This window comes from Silene latifolia, chromosome 9, assembly GCF_048544455.1.
Source record: "Silene latifolia isolate original U9 population chromosome 9, ASM4854445v1, whole genome shotgun sequence".
Taxonomy (NCBI): Eukaryota; Viridiplantae; Streptophyta; class Magnoliopsida; order Caryophyllales; family Caryophyllaceae; genus Silene; species Silene latifolia.
The window spans coordinates 10,110,581-10,125,754 of NC_133534.1; the positions used below are offsets into that span (position 1 = coordinate 10,110,581).

The 15,174-nt window shown below is 40.3% G+C and overlaps 2 protein-coding genes across 4 annotated transcripts; one reads left to right on the forward strand and one right to left on the reverse strand.

The window, feature by feature from the left end:
* Window positions 1-462: 462 nt before the first annotated feature.
* LOC141599072 (PIGF/3-ketodihydrosphingosine reductase fusion protein) lies at window positions 463-5,642 on the forward strand. 3 transcript variants are annotated; one of them, XM_074418965.1, is made up of 9 exons: window positions 463-620; window positions 1,081-1,361; window positions 1,446-1,511; window positions 1,601-1,643; window positions 2,384-2,438; window positions 2,995-3,043; window positions 3,163-3,230; window positions 3,777-3,885; window positions 4,751-5,642. In XM_074418965.1, exons 2-9 carry the CDS (start codon window positions 1,209-1,211, stop codon window positions 4,796-4,798), a joined length of 591 nt encoding a protein of 196 aa, XP_074275066.1. In that variant the 5' UTR covers window positions 463-620; window positions 1,081-1,208; the 3' UTR covers window positions 4,799-5,642. The 3 variants fall into 3 exon arrangements, with proteins under 3 accessions (XP_074275066.1, XP_074275063.1, XP_074275065.1); XM_074418962.1 differs by having other exon boundaries at window positions 5,124-5,642; XM_074418964.1 differs by having other exon boundaries at window positions 4,761-4,930.
* Window positions 5,586-14,928, reverse strand: LOC141599071 (glycosyltransferase BC10). Its single transcript, XM_074418961.1, has 2 exons — window positions 14,211-14,928; window positions 5,586-6,962 (listed from the first exon to the last, which is right to left on the reverse strand). Exons 1-2 carry the CDS (start codon window positions 14,784-14,786, stop codon window positions 6,321-6,323), a joined length of 1,218 nt encoding a protein of 405 aa, XP_074275062.1. The 5' UTR covers window positions 14,787-14,928; the 3' UTR covers window positions 5,586-6,320.
* Between the last annotated feature and the right edge of the window lie 246 nt (window positions 14,929-15,174).

Consider the following 15,174-nt stretch of genomic DNA (forward strand, 5'->3'; position numbering starts at 1 on the left):
CATAGGTGAATGAAAATATAAATGTTACTCATGATTAAATTGAAATTTCACTATTTTTAATCACTATCTAGAACAAAGACAATAATTTCGAAATGGTCAAACAACAAAAAAACGAACATAAAATTAAGATCAATTAGTCTCACTTTAGACAATAAAGTGTAGACGGGTCTGTCACCACTTATATAATAAGACAAAGTGATGACATCTCACTTGCTATTTGTCTTATTATGAAAATGGTGTGATACTTGACCCGTCTATATTTTTAGACGGATAGTGTTCGTCTAAAGTGAGAATTTGTGAATTAAGATAGAGAAACAATATATAACGGTCTTCTAGTTTAGACGGATAGTAACGTCTAAACACTCAAATTTTATTCTAGTTTAATGCAATTTTAAAATATTCGTGTTTTTTTTTACTTAAAATTTTAGTCTTTTACATATGTATTTTTTTTATTTATTTAATATAGGCAAACCCGGAAAAAAAAAATACGGTTTTATTAGTGAAAGTGGTAAAGAAAAGGTGGAAAACATTGTTCATCGTAGTAAAACTACTAACTGACTACTCCACCGTTAACCTCCGTGCTCGCCACCGTCCATAAACATTGATCATGCAACCTTCATGTAATTATTCATTCCTTTCTCTCGTTTAATTAATTTTTCAAATTTATAATATTTGATTTCTTACTCATTATATTATTTACTTAATTGTTCATGAAATTAATTTGGTTATTAGGCAGGATTTTTGATTAGTTAGTTGTTCTTATTGTTTGAATTAAGCTTGATTAATACCCAGTACTCCGTTTGTTAATTAGGGTTTGATAATTAATTATTTAATTCAAATCTTTACATTTGGTTTTAAGTCAATATTCTTAGGAATTGCCCCATTTGTTTAAAATAATCCTCGCAAATCTTAAAAAGTCGGGCAATTTCAAAGAATCGGAAGCAGTAACATTCTTATTGTTATGATCATGAATTCAGATTAGAAAACCCGATTCGTCGTTACGATCTATGCAAGATTTTACTTGTGTAGTTGTGTTACCTTGCTGTTTTTAACTATTGTATTTATCTTGCTACACCATAGAAAAAATTGTGGATTCGTCGCTGTTGGTGCCTTCAATACCAATCCTTGGCGCTACAACCATTAACTAAGTCACCTGCATAAGTTTGGGCTTCTTCGCTATTTGACGGTCTTCAATCTCTGGTAAAGCAATGGGAAATGCGCGTTGTGAGGCTTCATTACTTGGTGCAGTATGGTTACATGGGTTGTCAGGTTTGGGCTTAGCATCCGCCTTTCAGGTGGCACATCATTTCTTCGACATTAACCTCATCTCCAACCCTGAGTCCACTCTGCTTCTTCTTTGGGTACTTCAATCAATCCGCCATCACAATTTACTTGCCTATTTTAGTTGTTATTTTTTTTTTACTGTGAAGTTTGGGTTAATGCAGGTTATACAGTGTCCACTTGTAATCTTGCTCTACAGTGTATACCGTAAAAATGCAGCAAGTTGCTCGGTAAATTTACTTTCATAGTCTTTTTGTTGGAATGCAGGGTCTTTGTATTGTTTTCTGTGTTGTTTAATAGATCCGTTATATTTTTTCAGTATTTGAAGGCGGTAGGGCGGGGCTTACTCGGGCTTGTTGTGGGTACGTCTTTCTCCCTCTAACCCGTCTCCCAGTTCCTATGATAATTGATCAAGTTTGTAGAAATTGTACCCCAAAAGTGGCACAAAGATTGTAATGCAACCACTTGATGATAAAGTTTTAGTTATTTAGTGTGTGTGTGGTTTTAAGGCAACCTTGCTGTTGTAAAGACAGGTACATCACATTAACAAGTGTAACATCTGAGTTCTGACTATGCTTTATTGAAAGACGTGGTATTCAATCATATTCTTTTTGCTTGCTTTTCGTCTTAGGCCCGCTTTCGTCCTAATTGATGACATTTGTGTCATGATTTGATGCTGTTCGTATCTTCTGCAGCTCTTACTGGAGCATCATTAGAATTTCATTTCGGAAAATAGCCTACTTTTTGCTAGTTGTTTCCTCATAAAAATATTAGATTATGGTCTGGGCTAAGCGGGCATCTTGTTCAAGTAGCGTGTGTTGTTTCAACATAGTCTTTGAGGTTTCAACCATTGCCATGGTGGTACCCTGATTGCCCCTTCTTTCCGCCGCGGGCATCAATATAGTTTGTCTTGAATGTTACAAATGAATGACAACAACTATGCTGTAATAGTTTTTTTGTTGCTATTCCGGCTTTGTAGTGAAACTTAAATGCAGCCTAGGATTATAGTCTTGCCTGTCAAGCCTGAATATCTACTTCTGTCATCGACACTTATTTATAGGTTGAAATGAGATTACTGATGCTTGTGAATTCTTCATTGCAGGGGCGCTACTAGTAACAACTGTAGCAATTAGCTTGGGTGCTCCAGTTGGGATCAAGTATGTAGTGTCTTTGTTTTTGTTGTCATTTAGATTGTGGAAGTTAGAGGCATGACTGGAATTGACCTCAACAAATCAAAACAACTTCATCTACTCTATTTAAAAGAATCTGACAGATTAAAATTTGAAATTTGAAATTTCAATTTGAGAGAGTAGAGACATAGGAGTATTTGTTTGTTTTTAAAAGATAATCGAAGGTTTTGCTTGTGAAAGAATCACGAACCCAATTAGTTACCCACAAAAGTAACTGCGTTCCTTTTCGGGGCTCTTATCAGCCGTAAGTTTATATGCAAAAAATGATATTGAAAGAATCTGACAGAATAAGAATTGAAAATTTTAAATTTCAATTTGAGAGAGGAGACATGTTTGTTTGTTTTTTAAAAGATGATTCGAAGCTTTTGTTTGTGAATGAATTACGAACCCAGTTACCCATAAAATTAAATGCAATCCCTTCGGGGGTCAAATGATATAACAATTTCTTTGATGCATCTCTTTAGTTCAAGTGCACGTGTAGGGTGAATTGTTGGTGCGTAATCTATCTTCCTTTTTGGAACAGGTATATGAAGAGGACAATTTACTGGTCCCTTCTGATGTCATTGCTTACAGTTAAGTGTATGATGTATTTTTTTTTCCTGCATTAGTATGTGTAAACAGATTTTTGTTCTGTTCTGCCATCCATTCCTGTGTCTTTTTTTTATCTGCCTAACTAAGTGTATTCCAACAGCTTGCACCTGTTGCCGCAATTTTTGGTTCATCTTGGGAAGACTGGCAGTGTATATTTGCCAATACCAGGCAAGTTTTATATTTGTCATATGGGACTACTATAAATGTTCAAATTCGAGAAACATTTTCACGTCTCACTAGTAAAAGTGTTACCGCATGTTCAGGCCTGCTTGAAAGCAACAGTCAATACTGAAATAGTGAAACATTCGAGAAACCTGCTTGAATATGTATATTGTTGAAAGCTGCAACTTTGGCATGAATTCATAGCTGAGGTTTAGTTCATGTTTTTTGCACTTAACAATAACACCTGATGAAAAATTGATCATTTTATTTTTTCTGTGAATTATTTTGGCACTATTTTTTTTCCTTAAAAGGAAATCGCGTTTTATTGTTTACAACTTGCAACAGTCAATACTGAAATAGTGTATAAAGGAGTAATACTGTAAACAACTGGGTCAATTACATGCTTCATTTTCCAAGCGCCTAAATATCTTTCGTTCTTCCTTAGATTCTCTACTTTGGAGTCTTGGACTCTGATTTGACAAAAGCTCATGATGTTGCTACTTGTGTTAGCTTTCACCCTTATTGATTCTATGTCAAACTTCTCACTTTCAGGCCTGCTGGATCTGTTGATTTCATGGTTTGCCTTCCTGCTCACGGTGCTATTCTTGGGTCTTGGTTTGGCGCTTGGCCAATGCCACTTGATTGGGAGAGGCCTTGGCAGGTACATTTTGTGTTTTTCACATTCACATAATTTTAGTTTACTTTTATCACGGCGGACATAAAAGAGTGCGCCTCCATTTAACTGTTACCAAATTTTATCATGTCTGGCGTAAAAGAGTATCCAACAAGACTGAAAGTATTCTGTGTTACCCTAACAAGTAGTCCGTAACACGACATGATCTTTCTTACCTTCCACACTACAATATTTTATTCCACGTAAGAGGAGTTGTAAGGAAAAAACCCTTAAATACATTATGGTTAGTTTATTACAGTACAGCAAATACCTTAGCAAGAAAATTATTCTGAAACAAGAGGTTTGTAACTATGCTCGAAGTTATAAAGACATCCATGAGGACCATGATATACTGTGTGATGAAGTGCTAGGTGAGGACATTACTATGTGATGAAATGCTAGATGAGGACATGTATTTACGTTGAGAATGAGGAGTTCTTGGTTGATGAGTATAATTAAATTTCCATGTTGCTTAGTCCCTAGATTGCAATTTCTACGTGTTGCCGTCTGATGTTTTAGCCAGAAGGGTGTTTCATATCTGCTTAGCAAAAAGGCATAGGAATTGTTTGTCAGAGAAGATATCACTTAACTCATCGTCTTTGGATAAACTCAATTTAAATGACTAGTTTCTTCATATAACTAATTTATGATGAGTGAGTTAATTGGTGAAAGGGGAGTAATATTGAGCATTTCTATGTGAAGATGATACACTTGCGAAAGTGGTGAATGATCCTTTAATTTGGTGGTTTAGATATTGTCGAAGTTGAGCAGTTTCTAAACCTGGAAGTCTTTACTAGCCAATGTATTTCAGAGAGAACATTTCTGCCAATGCGCTCACTCTTGATTGAAAAAGGGTGTTTCAGGTGCACCTAGGGGCAAGGCTATTGAGACAGCTGGCTAAAATGCCTTGGAAGTTGGGACACACTTGTCCATAAGTCGCGGATAGGGAAGCGCTCTACTATGCCGATGCCATATTCGTTTCTACTAGTTTGTTTACAATGCCCTTCCCTTCCCCCTATTAACCCAAGTTTCTACTAACATAGCACTATAATAACCCAAAAAGGTATTGCTGCACAGAATGATTTTGAAAATAAAATGTGTTCTAAAATATTGTCTTGCTTGCATAATGCGTAGGCCTTTGCCTTGTCGCCTCAGTGTGCTCGCACCTTTTAAAACTAAGGAACGCAGATTCTGTTTGTACTCACGTGATTAATCGTTAACTGCAGGAGTGGCCCATATGTGTGACCTATGGAGCATTGGTGGGATATACAGTAGGCATGATAGCTTCTGTTATCTTTGTTTTTGCCAGTAACCGGAAACAGTCCATCAAGAAAGAGTAGAATTAGAGCTAAATCGTAGATGTGCCAAACTCCCAAGAGTCCAAGCAAGGCAGTGCAGTTAAATCAGAGATGCTGAAAAGTTTTACCGAGAAGAGAAGGGTTGTTTAACTTCGAGCTGTACCATTCAGTTTGATTTCAAGCATGGCAGTCTTCATTTCAAAATCACTTGTATAACTACTTCCTAGAGAAGCTATGAAGGCCATAATTGCGGTTGACTCGTGTTTATAGGCGATAAAGAAAAAATAACAGTGCATACGTGTTGGTTTAAACATCTGTAGAAGAATTTCTCGTGAGATTGTCAGCGTTGTAGACGATACAGTAGCATTTACTTCGCTATAAAAGTCAGGATGAAACATTTGTGCACAAATTTTATTTGCAATTCAAAAATATAATCATAGAACAGTATACATTATGTGCGTCAGGCGCACACCATGAGACATAGGGGCAGCACATGAACAGAATTCCAATCTAATACTCCTTATCAACCTAATTTGAAGCCGGAATCTAAAAAATACCTTGTAAAACAAACCACCCCGAACATTTTTTCAGACACTTCCATCAATCAAGTATTTAGACTGTAAAGAGTAAACTCGGCTCGAATAGCAGGAAGGGCCAGGAACAATAAAATAATAATTACAGAAATGCCACAAAAATGCCATTATCAAGTTAATTTCTATCCACAGAAGGGTGGGAGGAATAATCAATGGGTGTACATGGAGCCAGACAATCTACAGCAATCAAAACTGCTCTGTCCAAAAAATGGCAGGGAATATACTAACCGCAGCGGCTCCTAATCCAACACCACCACAATACTAAAAAAAATACCCTAGTCCCTAGTGCCTCGAAGACTTATGCCTACGGCACCTATGACAGGAACATAAGGATCCAATATACACAACCTTATCATGTGTTGGAACGACACCACACAAGCTATTTCTGCATCACTAAATTATGTCGATAATTACATCAACAAGCCCTTCCAGTTGGGTGAGTCATTTTTCTTTATTTAATCATATTCTTAAACTAAAGAATATCGAATCTCTGGCTTGAGGAGGCTAAATGCTCAGCTTCTTATGAGATTCACTAAAAACCCATTACCTTTGAGCTTAAGTCGAGTAAGGGTTCCAAAGCACTTGGATCAAACTTACGAGCAAAAAGATAACACAAGGTTGTTCTTTCCGAGTTATACAAACACTCAGTCCCATTGTTCCTAATCTTCTGTATAAAACTTTCCGTAATGTTCTCTCTCCCAAAATTTGCCGGATGAGGTCCTCCTAATGACCAATCTACATAAGTCACGGTGCGGTTAGAATTGAGGGGACCAAGGAACATGTTGATGTAAGTAGAAATGTAGTGCTCATCAGGGTAACAAGATGGATGGCAGTATTTCCTAAAAAGATCATAGTACTTGTAATCTGATATGATCTCGACAGCTATGGTTCGGCTCATCTCAAACCACTGGGACCCTTTTCTCCACTGATAGAGCTTAATATCGGGCAGCATTCGTCTGTTGTAGCGCCCTCGGCCGTAACGGGTGGGATCATCGTATGACTCCACAAAGCTGTGGACAGATTCGGTGAGGTACTTGTAAACCGTTTTGAAATTGTAAATTGGGATGCAGCTCTCGGAAATAAGCACAAAACGTTCATTGGAGAAGTCGAGGAGAGCGTTAGCCAAAAGCCTCTTTTCTGCATCTGCCATGGTTACATCGCCCCAATAAACTCTCTGCATAGATGAACAATATTGCTTGTATCTTATACTCCGGTTCCAAAAGATTAAATCTAAGAATAAATGACCAAAAAATAAAAAATAAATGGTGAAAAACCAAGGGGGGAAATGCCAAAAAGAAAAACAAGGAAGAAACAAAGACAAAGTAACACATATTTTGGCCATTTTACACCTGCTTAAATAACTTTCTGACCGAATGACCGATAAAAAAAATCTACTATGCATGAGCATAAGCCTATGTTAATGGTCCTCATAGGTGCCTTCTTATAATATTACGCACCATGCAAGTATGCAACATTTGGCAGAGCACAGAATATGCTAAATTGCCAAGGGGTCAAACCTATGACTGCACAGAAAGAACAATGAGCAAGGTCTGAACGAACTTATTTGAAAGACAAGCACACGACCCCAAGTGCTTCAAGAGCTTCTGCAAATATCAAGGTAAGGGGGCGTCAGATATACGACGCATTGCCCTTGAGCTAACAAGGCAAAGCGACTGATCTCGGTTTGCAGCAAATTGCGTCAGAAGACTGCTACTTTACAATATAAAGAAGCACAATTTGCTTAATTTCATCATGATAAAGAACCAAAGAATAAGCACAACTGCACAAGACTAGCAAAAGAACTAAATTTACGTGCAAGTACTACTCAGATTGAACACATATTAACTTTTATCTCAACACTAATTCCTGCAATATTGTTTAGGTTTAACCTAGTATGTCAGTCCTCAAGAAGACTTTTCCAGTTTATAAATGACCATGTGGTACGAAACTCAGTTATCAATCTAGCTACCTAATCTATATTGCGATAAGAACATCCCGCACACTTCAAAGGAAGCAGCCACTAAATTCATATTCCAAGACTAAAACATTCCTCCATCATCTAACGTGTAGGCAATAAGAACTAACCCAGAAGTTTTAAGGAAGTAGCCACTACATGCTATTTCCAATACAAACGCTCCTAATGGTTCCTTGATTGCTTCCTTGTCTTCCTAATTCATAGAAAAGGTCATTTGGTTTGAAGTGGAGAAAGAAACAGAGAAAGGGAAGCAAATGTGAAGGGGAAGATGGGAGAGAAAACTAGGGACCAATCTCCCTATTGTTTACCCCTCTTCCTTCCTAAAGCATGGTTGACTCACTTGACTGTGTCATCCGCGTATTTTACACCCCTCTTCCTTCTTAAAGCATGGTTTACCCCTCCAAATCCCTTCCCTCCCTTTCCTTTCTAATAACCTTATCCAAACAAGGCCTAAGGGACACCAAGGGATGCCGCCCATATACACAAAGAAATGCCTTTTAGCATAGTATTGATATAGATAGCTGAATAAATTATAGCCAAAAACAACTTCTTAATATATGATTGGTCTCAAGAACAAATCTAATAGCTTTGCATGAATCCTGCATACTAGACTCATCAGCTCACCAACCAACAATGATTGCCACGATTCCTTCAAATCAAACATGATAACAATATAGTATCATAATTTTATCCTTTCTCCAAACCAACCTCTTCTAAAGGGCCCCCTTCGACCTCCAGCACCAGATCTCAATTATACATACCCACACATTTTCGCAAGTTTAATCGTATAAGTCAAAGATGTCCTCTACAGCTTTGTAGCCATCCCCTCGAGTTACGGTCTAAAGATAAGACACTTTCTACTGGAAACCATAGAATTTTTTCAATTTTGCTCCTATGTTGATATATTGACTAGTAAGGCTAGCAACTGCAACTCGAAAACCAAACTACTCAACGGACATATCACCCTAGCTCTCTAATCATGCCACTTCAAAAACTTATAATCTTAACTAGATCAGTCCTAGCATTCCCCATAATGATACGAATCATACAGCTCACAATTCAACCTGCCTAAGCTTAAAAGTTAAAAGTGTTTACACATTTAGGTGCAAGTATTACTCAGATTGAACATATATTAACTTTTGTTTCAACACTAATTCCTGCAATATCGTCTGATTTCAACCTAGCAAGTCAGATCTCAAGAAGATTTTTCCAGTTTATAGATACAATTTGCGGTTGCCATTGAGGCACTGGGGTAATGTTGTTGTTGTTGTATAGATAACCATGTGGTACTCAGCTCAGTTATAAATCTAGCAACTGAGGTCAAATACCTAACCTATAGTGCCATAAGAACTATCCACAACCTTCAAAGGGCGCAACCACCAAATTCATATTTCAAAACTATAACATTCCTCAATTATCTAACCGATAAGGCAATAAGAACTATCCCAGAAGCTTTAAGGAAGTAGCCACCGCATGCATTTTCCAAGACAAACGCTCCTCATGATTCCTGGATTGTTTCCTTGACCTCCAAATCCTCATAAAAGGGGTCATTTGGTTCGAGGTGGGTAAAGAAACAGGTAAAGGAAAGGAAATGAGAAGGGAAAGAGTGGAGAGAAAACAAAGCACCAATCCCCCTTTGGCTTGATTGAGTAAAAAGACGTAAGCACCCCCTCTTCTTTCCTAAAACATGGTTGACCTTGTCATTTGCCTTTTTTACACCCCCCTTCCTTCTTAAAGCCTGGTTTACCCCTAGCTGCTGTCGTTACACACTGACCAACATTCACCATCTCATTTTGACCATTTGGTGACCACTGAGTTAATGGATCCAGAATTTGGAGAAAAGGGTCAAAACAGTGCATGCATTGATGAAAATAATGAATCTTAGTATTTTTTCCTTTCACTCATACTCTATCTTTTTTCTTCGGTAGCCTTTAATGGTAGAATCCTGTATGCAAGACTCATAAACTCACCAACGAAAAATGATTTCCACGATTCCATCAATCCAACTTGATAACAAAATACCATAATTCTATCCTCTTTCAAAACAGACCTCTTCTAAAAGGCTTTGACTTCCAGCTCCATATCTCAACTATTACATGAACACTATCACAAACCACGCATTTTCATCCATCGATAAGTTTAATCATATGATTCAAAGATGTCATCTGGAGCTTTGTAGCAATCCCCTTGAGTTATGGTCTAAAGATCAGAAAAATTCTACTGATAACCACATGATTATTCTTTCACCGGTAAATTCAATGGTAACAAATGGTAGTCAGTGGGAGAGGAACTGCAATTGCGATGTGTGACGATCCGCACACTTGAACCCTTAGATTTATTTATGCTTATGTAATTTCATTTCCCTTGTACATTTGTAGTAAGTATTTTCTTAGTAGTTTTAGAATAGGTTTCCATAAATAGGTATATCGCTATTCTACACTAAACTTGTAAATTCAATGTCTCCTGCTACCAGGATGTAATAATCAAATTTCCCTTTTTAGGGAGTACTAGTGAATGAAAATCTGCTTCCTACCTTGTGGCTTCGTATTGCTTGTTGTTGCTTTGTTGTGAACGACTCTTAGCCTTCACTTTACTAACAAGCCGTGTTTGTGGGATCGACACTAGGATCCCGACTCACACCCCGAGACCGATTACGAGTGCCTAGTGCTTGACAAACACTAGTGCCTGACGCTCTCGTTGCAATCCTGTCGAGTGTTGCCGAGACCCGAGTATCGTGCTAGTGAGTGATCCTTCACTAGTCCGAAGAGCCTTGTCGCTTGCATCTTGCCTTGAGACGGGCAAGGGTGCGCGCCACGATCCGGCAAAAGTACCGGACCGTGACATTTGGTATCAGAGCCCGGTCTTCGGACGGGCGTCTGCAAGCCGCATTTGTTCATCGAGATCGAGAAAATGGGCGAAACAATCGAGGACCGAGTGGATGCCTTAGAGGACACAATCGACGTCAAGCTTCCCCAACTCGAGGGCATCGTTATGCGGATGGCTGCGAGCCTCGAGGAGTTGCAAAAGACGGTTTGTGAACTCGAGACGAAGGTGGACGGGATGAACACCCGCATCCAAACGATCAGTGCTGCGATCCCCGATGATCGGGAGGAAGAGATCAATCATCTGCACCGAAAGGTCGAGATGTTAGAGAACACTTGCGCCACGCTCGTGAAAGCGGTGGCCAATGACGGGAAAACTTTGGGGGGCCATAAGGTGAAGGCACCTCCACCTCGTGCTTACGATGGGGCGAGGGATTCGAAAGCGGTGGATAACTTTATCTTCGATATGGAGCAATACTTCCGAGTAAGTGGGCTCGACGAAGACGCGAAAGTTGTCACAGCAAGCATGTATCTAGTCGACGATGCCAAGATGTAGTGGAGGGCTAGGTACAAGGAAATCGATGCGGGCACGATTACGGTGACATCGTGGGCCGACTTCAAAGAGGATCTTGAAGGAGCACTTCTACCCCGAGAACACGGAGTTTGTTGCTCGGAAGAAGTTGAAGGAAATCAAGCACACCAAATTAATCCGGGAATATGTGAGGGAATTCTCAGCGTGCATGCTCGAGATTACCGAAATGTCTGAGACCGATAGGACATTTGAATTCATTGATGGGTTGAAGAGGTGGGCAAAACAGGAGGTCATGAGGCAGAATCCCAAAACTCTGTCTGCCATATCTGCCGCGGAGCGCCTGCTCGACTTTCACGGGGAGCGAGAGGCACCAAGAGTTGTGGCACCAACGGGGAATAATGGTGCGCCACAGAATGGGTACAATGGACAAAGGCCACAAAACAGCGCCATTTCAGTTGGCAACAGTCGGTTCCGCCCGCAAGCAAGTCAAGCCTAATCGGCGAGCACTACAAACTCGCTCTCAAGCACGTCTTCGAAGGCGGGAACCTCTACTGCCTCCACAACGAAGAGACCGTTCGCGTGTTTTGTGTGCAAGGGTCCTCACAAGATGGTTGACTGTCCGAACAAAGCGGAGTTCAATGCCATGTTCAAGAAGATGCCGAAAGGGGCTCAAGAACGTCTTGATGGGGCGTTGGCCGACTATCACCAAGAGTGTAACGAAGACTCGAGTGATGGTGAAGACCAACCACGAATGGGCTCACTTCAAAGGATCAGCGCGATGGGGAAGTACGAAGATTCCTCCGCCAAGAAATTCAACGGGCTCATGTACGTGGACTTGATGGTGAATGGGAAGCAAGCACGAGCCTTGATCGACTCGGGCGCCTCCCACAACTTTGTTACGAAAGAGGAAGCTGATCGGTTGGGGCTAGTTCTGCGGGATGCTAACTTGTTTGCACTGAAGCGGTCAATGGGAAATTGAGACGCGTCCAAGGAGTGGCTAAGAAGGTCGCGGTCCAAGTGGGTGAGTGGGCAGGAGAGCTCGACTTCACCACCGTTCATTTGGATGACTTCAAGTTAGTACTCGGGATGCGTTCTTTCGAAAGCATTGGTAGTATTGAAACCGAGTGACGGATCGATGCTACTAATGGGGTCTATCGATCTTGAACACGGTGAGACGGCGACGAAGACAAGGGGCGATCGAATTTCGGCTATGAGGGTGATACCGACGCCGAAACAAGGGGTGCGACCTTGGAGAATGCCTAAAGGTTCGGTGGAGCCGAGGGCGAACAAGACCCAGGCTAACTACGATGCTAAGTGGCCTGGGGGACGAAAGAAGAGTCTACCCCCTCACCGAGGAGTGGACAATGAGGGCCGAGATGCCCAAAGAAGTAGGCCTCGTACCATCAGGGGGCCGCGCCGAAATGCTGATTCGGCGTCCTGGAGATCTCACATTCCCTTGAATGCAGTCTTTCAAGTAACGAGAGACAAGATGAAAGTCCGTTGGGGCGAACTTGAAGGAATCCCGAGAGAGGTCTTTTCAAGCGGCGGCAAAGTGGACTTTCCCAAGAGAGAAGCAAAGACGTGGTGGACTTGGAGAACATGATGTTCGGCGGCTTCTATGTCAAGGACCTCCGGCCTATCCTTGAAGAGACGAAGAGGCGGTCATTGTTTGGGACGAAGCGCACATTCAAGCCGAGTTGTGCAAGACAATCCCCAACACCGCATGGACGATCGAGCTCACCGAGGATGTCTCACTGAAGCACCGTTCAAGATTTTTGTGTTGCCGAGGGCGGCAACAGATTAGGTGGGGGAGAGTGTGACGATCCGCACACTTGAACCCTTAAATTTATTTATGCTTATGTAATTTCATTTCCCTTGTACATTTGTAGTAAGTATTTTCTTAGTAGTTTTAGAATAGGTTTCCATAAATAGGTATATCGCTATTCTACACTAAACTTGTAAATTCAATGTCTCCTGCTACCAGGATGTAATAATCAAATTTCCCTCTTTAGGGAGTACTAGTGAATGAAAATCTGCTTCCTACCTTGTGCCTTCGTATTGCTTGTTGTTGCTTTGTTGTGAACGACTCTTAGCCTTCACTTTACTAACAAGCCGTGTTTGTGGGATCGACACTAGGATCCCGACTCACACCCCGAGACCGATTACGAGTGCCTAGTGCTTGACAAACACTAGTGCCTGACGCTCTCGTTGCAATCCTGTCGAGTGTTGCCGAGACCCGAGTATCGTGCTAGTGAGTGATCCTTCACTAGTCCGAAGAGCCTTGTCGCTTGCATCTTGCCTTGAGACGGGCAAGGGTGCGCGCCACGATCCGGCAAAAGTACCGGACCGTGACACGATGCATACAAAACACATTTGAGCGCCTATGTTGATATATTGATTAGTAAGGCTAGCAACTGCAAATCAAAAACCAAACTACTAAATGGACATACCACCCTACCTCTCTAATCATACCGCTTCTAGAACTGATAATCTTAACTAGATCAGTTCACGCATTCCCCCAAAACAATATGAGTCGTACAACTCAATTATTCCTTTGGATCATAACTCAAGCTTCAATGACCCTTAAAATTCAACCTGCCTAAGCTTAAAAATGTTTAATCACATTTCAAAATCCAGATACGGCCAATGAGCGACAAAGTTAATCAACAAATCCAACTTAATTGCTTTCGCTCAAGAGTTCAAGTGCAATCAATCCAGTTAAACACTAAAATCAAAACACAACACTCTTGCTCCCAATCCAAACTCACTGAATTGCCTTTGCTCATAGTTCAAACAATCAATCTAAGACAAGGCAACAACATAAAAGCTCTTCCTTTCTCGCAATTCAACCCACCGAATTGCCTTTGCTCATAGTTCAAACAATCAATCTAACAACACTTCACCAACATAAAGTGATAAAACATCCACATTCAATAATTCAAGACCCAAAAACAATGCTGCAACCGTCTCAGTCAATTATTTACATTTGATTAAAATACCTTAACAAATAATTAAAAAAGTACTCCGTAAATAAACAAATGATTGGGACGGGGAGAGTACGAAAACCGATAAAACAATCAAAAACCGTCATACCTTACTAGGAATCTGCCTGGCAAAGAAAACGGAATCGGGCGAAACATTAAGAATAAACCCAGGAGGAGTATGAACATAAATCGAAAACAATGCATCATACCCACCAAAAAACCTCTCCCAAAGCGGTAAAAACGGTAAAGCACCTCTAGTTAAAAACATAAAAGCAACCTTTTTTACCCTATTAAACGGAAACCCATTAATCCTAGGCACCATAGATGCTCTCCAAAACAATTCATCATCCGACATCGAATGAATCAACTCTTTAGGATGTATCATATCGTCGAAACTCGGATTATTAAGATTAAAATCAAGATTAAGATTATGGGTAGTGTGATTAGGGTTGGTACTGTGATTAACGATGGCGTAGGAGTTGTAGAACGAGGAAGAGAGAGAAGAAGGAGAGTGGTTGGGAGTTAGAGTGATGTGAGAGCTTGAGATTAAACCGATAACGATGCCGGAAATGAAGAGTACTAAAGAAAGGAGAAGACGCCATATTTTAATGGAGGTTTCTTTAATGGTGTTTGTGGTGGTTGTTTTTTTATCTGGGGTTTCGGGGTCTAGTCGATTTCTCACCATTGTTGTGTGATTAGAAGAAGGTGGTGGTGGTCATTAATGGTGGATCTTTGTGTGGAGAGAGTAAAGTGGAGTTTGTGTGTTTTTAATGGAGTATATAGGAATGGAGGTGGCATTTAATATGGTAGATTTGGTAGGGATGGTGGGGTTGGATACTTGGGATGGTGTTTTGTGTCTATGAGGATTGAGGAGACTCTCATGCCTCATTGAGTCAACCATTCATTAGTTTATGTGTTGTTTATGGTAGAACTGTTGATGGGTTGTTACTAGAATTCTTAAGAGTAATTTGAGATTGGTTTGGTTAAAGCTTGGTCAAAGCTTGACTCGTGTTACGAAAAGAAGATATCAAACAATAAAAGTTAGTGCTACGAAAAGAAGATAGCAATTCGCC

What these genes read in the sequence shown, in the direction of transcription:
- LOC141599071 (XM_074418961.1), bottom strand. Translation starts at nt 14,786, where the DNA reads ATGGTGAGAAATCGACTAGACCCCGAAACCCCAGATAAAAAAACAACC. An exon ending in CCAGGCAGATTCCTAGTAAG is followed by an intron (nt 6,963 to 14,210) that starts GTATGACGGTTT and finishes TCATCTATGCAG; the next exon opens with AGAGTTTATTGGGGCGATGT.
- LOC141599072 (XM_074418962.1), top strand. Translation starts at nt 1,209, where the DNA reads ATGGGAAATGCGCGTTGTGAGGCTTCATTACTTGGTGCAGTATGGTTA. An exon ending in CTTACTCGGGCTTGTTGTGG is followed by an intron (nt 1,644 to 2,383) that starts GTACGTCTTTCT and finishes TCTTCATTGCAG; the next exon opens with GGGCGCTACTAGTAACAACT. An exon ending in TGTATATTTGCCAATACCAG is followed by an intron (nt 3,231 to 3,776) that starts GCAAGTTTTATA and finishes TCTCACTTTCAG; the next exon opens with GCCTGCTGGATCTGTTGATT.